Consider the following 16,363-nt stretch of genomic DNA (forward strand, 5'->3'; position numbering starts at 1 on the left):
ATAGGAAACAATTTCATAGAATTGTAATGTAACCCAATCAATTTTACATAAAGAGGAAGCCATCTAGGGATGAGATTCTTCAAAACAGGAAGTCCTAAATCCCTGCACCTAAACTAAAATACATTCTTCCTTAGAATTTGAAGCCCTCAATCTCTTTATATTGTAAATGGATGTTTCCCAACACTTTGTAAGGACACAATTCTCTTACATGTCTTACATTTTTCACGGTCTACTTGAAAACACACCTGATTTCTTACATATGATTAGATTTTCAAATGCAAATTGTGAGTTCATCTGAAGTAGATCTGAAAAGCATTCCATTCTTGTCAAGTTCATGACCAAATACCTCTCTAAACTCTATTCATACAAGCTAGGTTTTCTCTATGGTATGTTTCTTTTCTTTCTCCATATTGTTTTCGATGGAGCAAAACAACTATTTATTTTTCATTATTTTTTTCCATTACATTTGATTAGTGTTACATGAAGAGACAAATATGTCTTCCACCCAAGTTTAATGAATATTAAAAATTGTTATCTACCTTAGCCTTTGATCTATCAACGATTAAAAAGAAACAGATTGAAGCTCAATTTTTTCTCATATTCATTAAATCTAGCTTCCACTCGAGGCTGTCAATATCCATGCAATACCTATGTGTAGGAGGCTCTATGCTGGTAAATTTATGTAAATGATGTTTTACAAAGACATCCACTTGAAAAGTTTTTTCTTATGTCTACACCTTCTTGTCCTACTTAAGTTCATATTGACAATGTTTTGTTCACACCTTTGCATGAACAACTTTTGCCTATTACTAAGGTTGCTTATCACAACAAGTGACAATGGCAGGTGTGATGTTTGCCTTCATGATATAGAAGCAATGGATCTTTTAGATAATGAAATGTATGATAAGATAGATGACAAGGAGAAACAAATAATTTTACCAAATTGAAAAATATAGAGGAGATAATGGGTAGAATTCCAAAGTTTTTCATTAAGTCATCAATATTCATGTCACTATAAAGACATACAGAAAAATCAAAGTTATCATATATTGATTCAAGGAAAAAACAAAAGGAAGACATATGTCTCCACGAAGACATACAAAAAAATGGTTATCATATATTGATGGAAGGAAAAAACAAATGAAATGCTACTATTTGGCTTACTGTATTCATATCCATTTCTTAAAACCTGTTCATTTGTGGAAATAATAAGAGTCTATCATTTGTGGAAATGATAGAATAAATAGAGTACTTGTCACTAAATACACAAACATTAATGTTAATATTACTTCAAAGGTATATAGAAATAATTTGCTAGAAGGAGAGTGAAAGAGATCCAAATTTACAAGTGCAAAGTTACACACTTTTGTTGTTTTTGTTTGAATATGTAAGTGCTAAGATACTCACAGCTGAAGAGTTCCCTGGGGATGCTAATCACATTGGTTCTTTTAGAGATGGGTCAAATGTTATGTCCCTGGATGGAAGATAACATCTGCAGACTAATGTTGAGATGGGTGAAGATGGAAAACATCACGTTATAGTGAGAAAATCATCTTCCTCGCAAGGGAATTCTACTCCTTCTCACAAATTTCAGTGATTGAATTCTATCAAATTGTTCCCTCCTAGAAGCCTAGCTAAGCATCATAATACATACATATATTATCTTCAATCCTCCCAAATTTGACTACTAGAGACTCCAACTTTAGTAGAGAAGATTATGTTTCTATGATGTTAAGCCGAGCAATGAGCCCACTATGATCAAATATAAAGAGTGGCAATAGCAACAACAATAACCCACATATTTGTGACACCAATTTCCTTATTCCCACGAATAAATTGGACACTAAGTTCTTCAAACCTCTCACAAGTACCTACAAGCTTCACATTATGGATAAATTCAGTGATATCTGGGTTGAGAACATTGAACATTATATTAAGACATTGTCTTTGAGCAATGAATTTACAAAGCCTTTTTGCAAGGTTTTGTCCGTTCATTTTGCATTCGATTCCTTTTACAAGGGAAGAAATTAAGTCAAACAAGCAAGTGCATCTTTCTGTTATGAGTAGGATATGTAGCATAGTGCCTAGTTTCACTTTTATTTTTGTTATTGGACCATGAGAAGTGTTTTGTTCAACATAGATCACTTCCAAGTAGATTCACAAATGATGTTAGACTAAAAAAGATTTGGGAGAACAAATATAAAAGTTTGAATAACTTTTAGTTCAAAGTAATAATACAAATAAATGGTAGAGATAAATTTATTTATTACTTTTTGTTAGAGGAAGTAATTTATGTTGCAAAGTAAACAGTTCTAGAGAAGCCAACATATAGATCACATACCATCTTTTAGGAGGTCATAAAACACATAATACCATGTATCTTTGTTGAGAAGATGATAAATTTCTCCAGTCAAATTAAACATGTTGTAAAATTCTATTAATTTATTACCTGTTGTTAAAAACAATAAATTATGTTGCAAAGGAAATAGTTACAAATTTACAACATCTGATACAGTTGCTAGTTTAAACTAGTACAACCATATAAATTAAACTAGAATAAACAATAAGCCGTAATAAATACTAAAATATTGACTTAATTATACCTCTCAAATGGATAAAATTAAAAATATATATATAAATTATAACTTTAATATTAAAAAATTATTATTATTTTATTAATATATATATAAACATAGTCACTGTCGGTGCGATTCTATGGACGAACTTGCACGAGAAGGTGGAACCTGTCAGCGTCGAACGACTGAGCAAATGCAAATTTGAGGAGATAGTCCATCTGGCATGCATGATGGACACCACGAACAACGAGGATGGGTGAACTTGCCGCGGAGGTTCCATCAAAAGATCTGGGGATCATTTTAAACCCGATTTGATATGACGTACGGGGCCAATTGGGACCTGTTTCTACGGATGGATCACTGTTGGCCTTCCACGTCATCGTGAGAGAAATTTTTCACACAATTTTTCCGTGATACAATTTTTCCGCGTAAATATGGACTAATCAAACGAGTTACTTTATATTTTTCAGGTCTGCGTTTATTCTCGTCCGTGTGCGACCAAAAAGTAATTTCACATTTCACGTCTCCCACCACTCATTAAATTTTGATATTTTTCTTCTAAAGATAGTCATTTTGTTGCATACAACTGCCTCTTCTTTTCTAACGAATTCTAGAAAGTGGCGTCCATCCACTTACATGGTCAACCGGCGTCAATAAGCTCATGATTAACAACATTGCGTAATGTAATTTTAAACTAATTAATATTTCTAAAAAATTATGTAGTAGGATTACTTTTTCACTTAAAAAAATACAATTTATCAAAAATCTTATTTTTTTAAATTATCAGATTCACATTTCAAAAAATTTATATAATATTATATTTCTATAGCATCTGGAAATAAAATATTATAATTTCGTTAAGCATTACAATTTTATTAAAAAAAAAGCACCAAATCCTTATAGCAAAATTCAAAAATCACCTTACAATTTTATTAACAATTTAGCACCAAATTTTTATAATAAAATACCAAATACCTAAGAATCATAATCCATGTTCATATGACAATTTTTCTAATGGAGTAGTCTACCTAGGCGGAGGAATGGGCCGGTTTCCGTCACCGCCCGGAAAAACCTCCGGCTCCGGCCGCCGGAAATTCCTCCGCCCAGCTCCGCCACCCGCCGCGAGCTCCGCCCAGCGCCGCCGCGAACTCCGCCCAGTTCAATTTCGTAGACTTCCACATACTAATAAACATGGATGCGTGGCGCAATGGTAGCGCGTCTGACTCCAGATTACAAGGTTACGTGTTCGATTCACATCATGTTCGATGTTGTGAGTTCGTTTATTTTTGGTCCAGATGTTCTATGGAAAATAATTACCAGGCTGCTCCGCCTAGGTAGACTACTCACAGTAATGATCCTAACAACGCCTTGAAGGATCCTGTCGGGCTTGCTCTGGATGGATTGTTTTTGCCGGCACAGAAGCCTGAACAGAAGATGACAGATAGAAGAGATATCAACCTTTGTGTCCTCGAATCAGATCTCCAGGCTAATGGGGAAGCTCTAGAAGGAAAAGAGGAACAGTTGACAGCTGCAGAGAGAGACCTGACATTGTATGTGGGTAAGGTCAATAGGTTCCAAACTGATTTGGGCCAGCGCGAAAAAAAGATTGTGATTGCCCTTGTCCTGCAGAACAAGCTTGAAGAAGAATTGAAAAAATCCAGAAGAGAGTTTTATGCTCTGTCTTCAGAGTTGGCTAAGACTAAGCTTGCTCTAATGGAAAGGGAACAAAAAATTTTCCGCACACAACAGGCCTTGGCATCGAAAGAGGCGGAGTTAGAAATGCTGAGCAGGGAAGTGATAGAAAAAGATGAGCAGCTAGCTCAAGCTAATCTAAATTTGAGGGCTAAAGACAATCTTTTGATCGAGGCAAATCAAGTGATCATCAAGCAACAGAACGAGATCAAGCAGTTGCAGTTGGTACTGGTACAGAGGGAGAATAATTTGATGAAGTCCGAGAAGAAAAGAAAGGAAGAAGAGGGCAAGATAAAAAATTTAGAGAATAACCTGGAGAAACGATGGGTAGCATGGCTGCTTGCCCAACAGGAAATGAAAAAGCTTGTACATGAAGTCTCTAAATATCAAGGTAAAGCTTTGGCCGCTGAAAAAGAATTGAAGGTGGCGAGTACCCGTCTTTACGATTTGAAGAATAGGCTCATGAGTTCTCAGAGGTCAATTGAGACATCTAGCGACAATCTTAGGGCTCAAGAAAACCAATTTGAACAGCAGCTGAACGAACTGTTTACAGAGCCTGTCTGGAACAGCCTGGTAATTATTTTCCATAGAACATCTGGACCAAAAATAAACGAACTCACAACATCGAACCTGATGTGAATCGAACACGTAACCTTGTAATCTGGAGTCAGACGCGCTACCATTGCGCCACGCATCCATGTTTATTAGTATGTGGAAGTCTACGAAATTGAACTGGGCGGAGTTCGCGACGACGCTGGGCGGAATTCGCGGCGGCGCTGGGTGGAGGAATTTCCGGCGGCCGGAGCCGGAGGTTTTTCCGGGCGGTGACGGAAACCGGCCCATTCCTCCGCCTAGGTAGACTACTCCTTTTCTAATTACCTAATTTACTGAAAAAAGCAAGAATGACATAAGTACTATTAAAATAAATCTCAAATTTTGACTTATGATTATTATTATTATTTTTTTTTCTCGGTAAAAGCTAATTCTATTAAAAAAGTAAAAATATGTACATAGAGGTTACAATTCGAGAGGAGGCCTCAGCCAATCCTCAGCTGTAAAAGCATGGATTTTGCAATAGATCCTTTCAGTCAAAAATACATAGAGGTCCTGCAGACAAGATGTAGCATGCTTATGGATTTCTAGACCTACATTAACAACCCGAAGCAAAAAATCTCCGATATTGACAAAATCAAATGACAGAGTGAACCAGTCATCAACTTTTAACTTCCTATCCAGGGCCGTAAGAGCAAAAAGACAAAAAATAAGAGCAGGATGGCCACCCGGCCAGAAATTACTGAGCTGAACCGGCATGATTCGGGGACGGTGGCGCTTCCTCCCTTTCCGGACTGGGGGATGCTACCCAGGTGACATAGCCTTCTTCATCCAGGACTGGCTCACCGTTGGGATGGGTGACCAGGTGCAGGAATCCAGAGTGTCTGCGAGAGGGACCACAAGGAGGAGCATTAACCTGAGCTGGAGTTGAGTTCGGACTCTGATGCTGAGCGCCTTCCTGAACTGGATTCATAGGCCGAGTTTGTTCAGGAGCATCATGCTGACGGTCAGGATCATCGTGCTGACGGTCCGCGCGATAAACCCGCCCGGATAAATCCCCAAGCAGTATGCCTTCATCTTGAGAAGGTTCATTCTCAGAGGGAACAGAGCTGGAGGGACTACCTTCTACTTCAGCAACCGAAATAGTGAAATTGACAGTAATAATAGGCTTGTTGACCTCACTCTGAAAAGAAAAACTAGAAGTCTGAAACGAACTATTCGGACGAGCCCTCTCAGATTCGAGCGACAGAGGAGATGGCGGAATTGAAGAAATAGGATTGACTATCGGGGGTGCAGGATGAGCACGACCCCCCCTATTACCATAGTTGCTACCCCGCCGAGGAATGCCACGCCTTCGCATTTTGCAAGCGGGCGCAGAAAAAGGCTGTAGGCAAATGAAGTGCCAATGAACCAGAACAGAGGGAGCTCTGTGAACCTTCCGACGTCTCCCGCTCCAAACACAAATGACTATGCTCCAAGGCAGACCCGGCATGGTATTAAAGATCGCTGGAACATAAATGCTATGACTCGGTTGCAGTACCCAGAGCCCATGCGCCATCCTGGTTGCCATGCTTGGGTTTAACTCTAACTAATTTCGAGAGAGCTCCATACTAGATGATAATTCAGATAAGCATCAATCAATAATAAACATTTTACCATGTATCTGGAATTGCTAAAATTGAAATCGTAAAATTAACTAACATATATATATAAAAGGATGAAGATTCATTTTCACTTTAGCAGGAAAATTTTTAATTTCTAAATGAGCCTTGTTACAATATCATGGGTTAATATTATGGATTATCAATATCATATGTTTAAAAATTCATAACCCATTTCATATAACTTTTTTTAATTAATCAATTTAATTGAAAAAAGAAATGACATAATTACTTTTAGATAAATCTTAATTTTTGATTTGTGAATATTGTTAAAAATATTTAGAATATTCATTGGAAATTAAATCTATACCATCCACTAATAATTATTATAACTAAATTAAAATTCTAAAAATATATTTCAAAATAAACACATAGCCACATAAATATTGAATAAAAATTAAATCTCTGTATCAAAATAATAATTAAGTTTTAAAAACAGCATAATAATAAGATAATTAAATTAAGTTTTAGAAACATATTTCAATATAAACATATTTACTAAAAATAACAATAATATGAAATTATGATTAAAAATTTATTATTTTATTAAATTATTTAAAGGACACTTCAATTTGATCGACTTCTAGATGGCAAATCAAAGGTTCTGATGGCTTCTGAGTTACGCTTGGGGAATATATTGGGTTTCCTTGGCGTGTGAGGGAATATACTCTTGATGGTTCTGGTGGAGTATATTGTCATTCAGAAATAGACAAGGGGGTCTGGTGACAGTGACAACACACATTTTTTATGCGTGGTTCTATTACACACGTCTTTCCTGTAACTGAAAAGTTCTCTCGAAGTGTACTCTGCGCGTCTGTGGTCAAGATTTCCACATTCTTTCCACGTGTCAAGATTTGGAAAAGCCAGTGCAACAGTCGGAAAAGCCAGTGCAACCTCAGTTGGGAGATGGCCGCAGCAGCCGATTCTGTTTCAGTCGACAATTTTGACCTTGTTTTGAATCTGATTTTTTTTTTCTGCGAACGTGTTTTGAATATTCATACAATTTCCACGAAACAGGGCGACACGCCTTTTGGAATTCAATTAACATTCCAATTACGCCCAGCAGAGGGTTGCAAACCCTTTATAAAATGGCATATGGGCGTTGTAGATTTGTGTTATGTTACAGCTCTGCGATATTTGGAAGTAGAAGAAAATGGAGTTGGGAGCACAGATAGCCTCGAAGGAAGCAGAGGACGTGCAGATAGAGGTGATGGTTAATGGAGTGGAGAATGAAGAGGGCGATGTTTTAAAAGGAAACAAGCTGCATGGTAACTTTCAGTGCAACAAGTTCAAGCGGGTTGACTCCTTAGATTTGGAGTCGAGTACAGTTTCTGGAATGGCTACTCATGGCTCGGTTAGTATCAATAATAAAATCAATTCATTTATATTATACTATAATTCTTGGGGGCTTTGTTATATCTCTATGATTCCTGTATAGTCTAAAATTTAAGCGTGTTCGGTTAGTCTATGATTTTTGAATATGAGTTTTTTTTGAAGCCATAGTTTTAACATTTAGAATTCTCGTTCTCAGGCTATCTCAGTTTGTGAAAATTAAGAACAAGGCAATTAATAGATTCTACTTAAAAGGATGTTCAATACAAAGCTTGATGATGGTGTTTAGTCAATCAGTTAATTAGAGCTATGCTTTTATTGTTTTTGCAGAATCTGGTTACAGTGGCTTCCATTCTCCAGTTGGCCTTTCAGAGTATTGGAGTGGTTTATGGAGATATAGGAACTTCTCCCCTTTATGTGTTTGCTTCCACTTTTACAGATGGTATCCGTCATACAGATGATGTTCTTGGTGCACTGTCTCTCATAATATACTCGCTCACTCTTTTGCCACTGCTCAAATACGTTTTCATTGTCCTGTGGGCTAATGATAACGGAGATGGTATGTAGTATGATCCAAAATATAATATCCAACGTTAATTTTCTCTCTGTATTTTGGATATAAGCTGATTGTGAAGATTAATGTGATGGCAGGTGGGACGTTTGCACTTTATTCCTTGATATGCCGTCATGCAAAAGTGAGCGTGGTTCCCAATCAACAAACAGAGGATAGAGAGCTTTCATCATATAAGCTTGCAGTTCCCAGCAGGGAGCTCAAAAGAGCTTTGAAGATAAAAGAAGCTTTAGAAAAAAGTAATGCAGCTAAAACAATTTTGCTCATACTGGCCCTTCTTGGTACCTCCATGGTTATTGGAGATGGTGTGCTCACTCCTTGTATCTCAGGTATTATTCCTCCACCAAATCCAATCTCTCCAATTTTTAGGCAAAATCCTTACTATAAAGACTATTATTCTACTCACTGGTTTTGGTTTTTAATGGCATTAAAAGCTAATATTATTTCCATGCAACAGTTTTATCAGCAGTTCAAGGGATACGGCAGGTTGACAAGTCAATCACCCAGGGTAAGTACTCATGAAGGTTCATGTTTTTGAAAAAAAAATACTCATCAAGAAGCTCTTTTTTTTTTTTATGTTTAAAATGATCTTTGCAATAACTGAGTTTAATTTGCAATTGGGTTTGCAGGGACAGTAGCTATGATATCAGTGGCGATCTTGGTTATGCTATTCTCTGTCCAGAGATTTGGAACCAGAAAAGTTGGTTACTCATTTGCTCCAGCTATTTTGATATGGTATTCCTCTATTGCCTTCATTGGCATCTACAACATCGTCAAATATGATACAACTGTGTTCCGAGCTTTCTATCCCAAATACATCTTTGAATACTTCAGAAGAGATTCACAGAGGGCTTGGATTTCACTTGGAGGAATAGTTCTCTGTGTAACAGGTATACAGCATGCTACCACTTGTGTGAATCCTTTTTTCTTTTCTAATTTACCAAAGCGAGGCTTCATTGCTTACCTTAGATGGGTGCTATGCAGGAACTGAAGCTATGTTCGCAGATCTAGGTCATTTTTCGGTTCGTTCAATTCAGGTATGGATATCGATGAAAATGTGATTTAAATTTACATTTCAATTTTAAGATTTTTAAGATTATGTATGCAAGTAGTCTGACATTCGGTCTTCGCCAGATTGCCTTTACTGGAATAGTCTATCCTGCTTTAATCTGCGCATATGTGGGCCAAGCTGCATATCTCAAGAGGTTCCCTGAAAATGTGTCAGATACATTTTACAAATCTACTCCAAGTAACTTCACTTATCCTTTAATTTGCTCTGTTTTGTTTACAGTCTAAGGGCGAGTTCCCTGTTGTTGCTCTGGATGATTTAAAATTTTTGATAGCTTTTAAGAATGAGTCCACTTTTTCTAATGACAAATGACTCAAATTTTGTAACAGGAGCTATATATTGGCCAATGTTTGTAGTTGCAATTGTTGCTTCTATTATAGCAAGCCAAGCCATGATCTCTGCAACTTTTGCTATCATAAAGCAGTCCATGTCCCTTGGATGCTTTCCACGCGTAACCGTGGTGCACACTTCATCAAAACATGAAGGCCAAGTGTATATTCCAGAAATCAACTACATTCTCATGTTGGCATGCGTCTTTGTCACCATTTCTTTCCAAGATACTACCAAGATCGGCAATGCCTATGGTATGTATGTACTATTGGTGTTAAATTAAAATATATAACATAACCTTGAATTTATTTCACAGAAATTGATGTCAGTGTGATTCTTGATAAGTCATGTAGAAATCCGTTTGTGACTATATGAGGGACAAAGGTGATTTATAGTTTGAATATTTATTTATTTATGTATAAATTTATGATTTTTAAAAAATGTTTAAGAATCAGCTGATTTAGTTATCACATTCGAACCTTATATAAATTTATATATTAAAGCTGTGACATGTATGTAAATTGGATGCAGGCATAGCCGTGGTCGGGGTTATGATCGTAACTTCATCCTTCCTCACACTGGTAATGCTTATGATATGGCAGACTCATTTATTGCTGATCGTTATCTTCGTCACTGTATTTGGAGCCATCGAATTCACATACTTCTCGGCAGTGCTGTACAAGTTTCCCCAAGGTGGATACCTTCCAACCGCCTTTGCAGCATTATTGTTATTTGTAATGTATGTGTGGCATTATGTGCATGTAAAGAGATACGCCTATGAAGTAGAACACAAGGTGTCAACAGAACACATGTTAAGCCTGGGTTCGAGTCTGGATGTGACCACAGTTCCGGGGATCGGGCTTCTATACACAGAACTAGCACAAGGAGTTCCAGCAATATTTGAGCATTTCATGAGAAACCTCCCTGCCAGGCATTCAGTCCTTGTATTCGTCTGTGTCAAGTACCTGCCTGTGAATACAATTCCAGCTGATGAACGATTTGTGTTTCGCAGAATTGGTCCAAAAGAACACAAAATCTATAGATGTGTGGCTAGGTATGGTTATCGGGATACTAGGACTGGGAATGTTGAGTTTGAGAACCAGTTACTGGAATCCTTGAGAGAATTTATACAGTTCGATTACATATGCACAAATGATATGAATAAGCAATCTCAGCATGAAGGAAATAGTTCTATCTGTGGAGAAAGTACAGTCAATATTGAGGCTGCTTCTAAAAATGAAGTCATGAATGCGCGCAGCGTAGTGAGCGTGAAGGAAGTGATGAATGCGTGCAGCATGGTGCGCATGGAGGAAGAGTTAGAATTCTTAGAAAATGCAAAGAAATCAGGTGTGGTATATTTGCTGGGAGATAGTGAGGTTATTGCAAACAAAGATTCATCGTGGTTCAAGAGATTTATAGTAAATTTTGCATATAACATTTTGCGGAGGAACTGCAGAAAGGGACAAGCCGCTTTGGAAATTCCACACAAAAGTCTTCTGCAAGTCGGCATGACTTATTATATCTAAACCATATTTTTGTATACTTAAATTTATTTCTTTAAGTCCCTTATAAGGTGGCAGCCCCCTATTGGCTAAATTGCCCATATGAGTTATGTATACTAATTGTGGTACTTCATATTTGAGGGCCACACCTTCGAAATTCAAACATCAACCTGTCATGATTGTTTCATAAAAAATTTCGTGTCTTGTATTTCATCTATGATTTCGATTAAACTATGTACAGTGCTACCTATTGGCTAAATTGCCCATATGAGTTATGTATACTAATTGTGGTACTTAATATTTGAGGGCCACAAATTTCTTCGAAATTCAAACATCAACCTGTCATGATTGTTTCATACAAAAATTCGTGTCTTGTATTTCATCCATGATTTCGATTAAACTATGACAGTGCTATTTTAAGAGAAATAATAATTAAATAATTTTACCTTTGTATCATTCATCCGTCCTCCAAAGCTATCTGGAGCGAAAACCAGCAAATTTTAAAGTATTTAGAAGTTGCAGATTTTTTTGAATATTTGGGAATTGCAATTTTTTTTTTTTTACTATAATCATGTCTGTCTAATTCCCAAATATTGAAGGAATCTACAATCGATTTATGTTTGTTTAGTGAAGGAATCTGCAATCGACCTAAACTCAAAATAAAACTTTGCTAACGAAACAAAGACAAACAAAACACTAACCAAAGAAATAAAAGCAAGAAATGGTGTAACAAAATATCTAAATTATAACCATTACGTATATATAGAACTTGTTCAACATTGGATATATGTACATTCTATATGCACTTAAATATCATCAAATCCAAATAAGTATTAAAAAAAACTTGTTCAACATTGGATATATGTACATTCTATATGCACTTAAATATCATCAAATCCAAATAAGTATTAAAAAAAACTTGTTCAACATTGCATATATGTACATTCTATATGCACTTAAATATCATCAAATCCAAATAAGTATTAAAAAAAAACATATGCAAATGTATGATTAAACATATCCATTATATTTAATAAAGAAAATACCAATTTGATATCTACTAAATTAAATTATTATTTTAAAAATTTAATAAACCGACTATGCTTACCAAATATAAAATAATAAAAAACACTTTCAAAATAATAATAAAACACGTATCATAAAAGATAGGTGTTGCGTGATTAAATATAGATGAAATTCCATAGAGTTTACTTGTATATATAATGTGCTTGAATATAAATGAAATCCAAATGTTCAAATTTTTAGGACACAGGTTTTAAAAGAATGTATTATACTTCTTTGATAAATATATTGTAATTGAACATGGATAATAGATTTTACGAGGAGTATGCAAGGGAAATTTGATTTTCTTAACGTTATTTCAAAACACCAAGCATTGGTTCAATAGTTGTCTGGGTGACTTAAGCGCAATAGGACGTTTTCAGGTAAAAGATAAATATGAAAGACTAAGCAGTCCCTATGGTGGGAATATGCAGCACAAAAAAGACGATGAAAATTTAATCAGTCGAATGCAGGAAGAAATAAAAGGCAGGCGAATGGTTTTTTAAATTTTGATGATATAAGTGAGATTATAATTTTATTTTATTTTATTTAAAAAAAATAGCTTTATAATTGCAAATATCATAGCCATACAAACACTGTAAATTAAATAGATATCGATTTAACAAATTTTTGTTTATTTAAAAAAAATTCCAATAAATTATAAGGAGATGGTAAAATTTATTGATAGAATTAAAAGAATAAAATAATAAAACTGAAAGCATATTTAAATTATATATTAAAAATTATTTTAAAATGATTTGATGTTAAAAATATTTTGAAATAAGCTCACTTCAAGAATATTGTAAAATAGAAAAGATAAGAACAAGATCAATTTTTTTAGACTGAGTTATGTCTTCTGATTATTTTGGAATTTGATATAAATTCAATGCATATATGAATTTGGAATCTGACCTAAATTCAATGCAGATATATGCCAATATGAAACCTAAATAAAACGAAAACAGGGTATACACCTCCATACTGTGACGATTTTTTTGGTGTACGAGCCATAACCATTTACTTCCATGATGATATTTGTTGTCGTGTCGGGCCAAATTTAATTAGCAATCTTATTTATGGGTTTATCGATCCCTCTTTCTTAGTTCCCTACCTGCATTGTGTAGTATCCATATTATTGAGGTTTTGTTCAAGTTTAAATCATTGTAACCTTTGTTCAACCTGCACTGCGAGCGGCCCTGGTCACGTAGCAAATTTCAATCGGCTTCTCTGAATTCAATTTGTTTCCCTCTTGCTCTTGCTTTGAAGAGTGGGAAATCTTCCAGATTTAGCAGTTTTGCGAGGGAAACGAGGCCAATCTGGAATTGCAAGTCAGTCATTCAACTGAGCTTTGCAACGTTGTGAGTGTGTTTTTGGGTGTTTTTGCTGAATTTTGTTTCTTTGTAAGTCAACATGTCCAAGAATGCAAGTGTACACGTATACATGTCTTAATTTTTTTATCGTCCTATGTTTTGAATGAATGATAACATGAAATCCGTTTAGGATAATAGAAATTGTACATGGAAAAATTTATTGTAGACTCAGTTTTTTTCAAAACTTCATGGTTTTGTTCAAATCTTATATTCTTGGGTTCGAGATTTTACTTCTAGTTTAGAGAACGTCTCATATGAAGGCTTTGTATATAGAAAATCAAGGGGGATTCAAAAGCTCATGCAATGTACTAAAGCACAGGACAAGAATTTACTTCTACTTCAACCAGTGGACGCTAATAAATTGATGAAAACAATATGAAGAAGAAGAAGACAAATCAATGACAAATAACAAAAGTTGTATCTAGGGAAATCCACTGCTCAAATCCCCACTATCGGTATTGCATATATCTGAAATATGAGTGAAGATATAAAGCTTGTTCTCATTGGAAGATATAAAGCTTGTTCTCACTAGAACAATTCCGCACAAGCATGCTCAACTCTCTAAGTTCACAAGCTAGCTCAAGCCAAATCCTTAGCCTATCTAGGAACTCTCCAAGCTTCTAATTTCTTATGTGATTCCTAAGATGCTTAGTCCATATTTGAAGGGAATTCATGCTTCCAAAACTTCGCAATCCAAACATAGGATCAATCTCTTATGCTTGCATGATATTTACACTCCAGTAAATAATACCACTGATAGTACATTGTCCTTACACTCTGGTCTCAACTGGGTCTTTCTCTGAACTGACATGCATGAGTTTCTCATGAGAGAATCTTCAGTTAATTGGAGTAGCACTAGTGGATGCATTATTGCACCAACTGACTATTAGTCTTCTATTAGTTCCAAAAACAACTGGGTCTTTCTCTGAACTGACATGCATGAGTTTCTCATGAGGGAATCTTCAGTTAATTTGAGTAGCACTAGTGGATGCATTATTGCACAACTGACTATTAGTCCTCTATTAGTTTCAAAAACAATTTAGAACTAATTTAACTAAACTTAACTCAGTAAACTGAGTGATCTAATTTCCAACTCAATTTAAACTCATATTGGAACAATTTAGAACTAATTTAACTAAACATAACTCAGTAAACTGATCTAATTTCCAACTCAATTTAAACTCATATTGGACTCATAAAACTTAGGAAAAAAATATACATGACTACAGAAAGACTTCCAACTCAAATTTCATAAGCTAAATAAGTTAATTAAAATTAATTAACTATTTACAAGTTTCTACGATAATAGAATTCGATTTTAATTCTCAATTTAATTCAAGGACAAATTAAATTAGAATTTCTTGTTGCCATTTCAACATTGTATTCTATAGGCTTTTGGAACTTAATCATTTGGAAGCATTGCATTATGATTTTGAAATTATTCACAGATTTAATGGAGATAAGGAACACCTACTCTCTTAAAATTACACAGTAGTTACAATAATGCCAGAATAATGATACAATGTTCTGATTATGTGGGTTTTTGGATTAAACTCTGTTATTATTTTAATTATTGTTGTACTACTAAACAAAGTCTTTATTTGGGTGTTCCTCTACCATTGTTTTCATGAACTTAAATTTGTTCATTTCAAAGAACTACCACGTCAAGAGAGTAAGGGAGCATCATGAAATCCGTGAGTGTTTTGTACGGGTATGAGTTAAACCTTGTATGTCATATGAGATTTTGTGGGGTATTCTCTGTTAAATTTTAACGTAAATATTATGATTCAATATATAAAATCTTACCGTTCCAGGTGTATATCAGATAGGGTTTATTGTTTTAGCAACCTTTGTATGGTTTAGTTTTTCTTTATATCATATTAGGTTTAGATTTCACTTCAGTTTCGCTTCGTAACCTTTAGGTTCTTACGTATCAGACTAGGTTTGGTTTTAGCTTTGCAATGTTAGGTACATACCAGCTTGGGTTTATTTTTGGTTTCAGCTTTTCATATCAATTTGGGTTCAGTTTTAGTTTCCACTTCACAACCTATATATGCATGCCAGAGTGACTTTAACTTTGATTTCATTGCACCCAAAGAGGGCAGGTGCATTTCTACAACCTAGGTGAGGTTTATATCCTTAGTTTGGGGAGGGGGGTTATCCATAACGGATGGTAATCAATGGTGCCTAGCAACAGAATCATGGATGTTGTATATGTTGTAATATTCCTGTCTGAGAAGGAATATTATCCACAATAAGTGGAAATCAATGAGAATTCAACAACGGTCTCATTAATGTTGTATATGATGGGATATATACAATTGGATCTGAATCATATTTAGATAGTGTTGACGGTGCTGGACCCTCCGACATGTCAGGGGATCTCAGCGATAAGAAGTCCCAATTAGACCTCAGACCATTTGGTGTAGGAGTCCCGACAGTGGGTCCTACGGTATTGCTTTGATAGTGATTTCGCCGAGAGGCAAGTAAGATGTCCTTGTTGGTAGTAAGGGTGTGACAACTGCTACGGGTTAAGGAAGACGTATGAATGGTTCAAACACACGGGAAGCGGGGTGAGTGCGCCCCTTGGAAACCTATAATAGTACGCGGCTTGGAAGCGAACACAAGAGCAAAGATGCATCACTA

At 35.5% G+C, this 16,363-nt stretch overlaps 1 protein-coding gene across 1 annotated transcript; it reads left to right on the forward strand.

Annotated features, from left to right (window-relative positions):
* The first annotated feature begins 7,584 nt into the window (after nucleotides 1–7,584).
* Nucleotides 7,585–11,484, forward strand: LOC149239999 (potassium transporter 5-like). Its single transcript, XM_089373606.1, has 9 exons — nucleotides 7,585–7,835; nucleotides 8,144–8,372; nucleotides 8,465–8,713; nucleotides 8,842–8,892; nucleotides 9,014–9,274; nucleotides 9,369–9,421; nucleotides 9,519–9,633; nucleotides 9,783–10,037; nucleotides 10,315–11,484. The coding sequence occupies exons 1-9, from the start codon at nucleotides 7,635–7,637 to the stop codon at nucleotides 11,307–11,309; spliced, it is 2,409 nt and encodes an 802-aa protein (XP_089229732.1). The 5' UTR covers nucleotides 7,585–7,634; the 3' UTR covers nucleotides 11,310–11,484.
* Nucleotides 11,485–16,363: the final 4,879 nt, after the last annotated feature.

This window comes from Pinus tabuliformis, chromosome 8, assembly GCF_031772625.1.
Source record: "Pinus tabuliformis cultivar Carrire ecotype Pingquan chromosome 8, CPIR1, whole genome shotgun sequence".
Classification (NCBI taxonomy): domain Eukaryota; kingdom Viridiplantae; phylum Streptophyta; class Pinopsida; order Pinales; family Pinaceae; genus Pinus; species Pinus tabuliformis.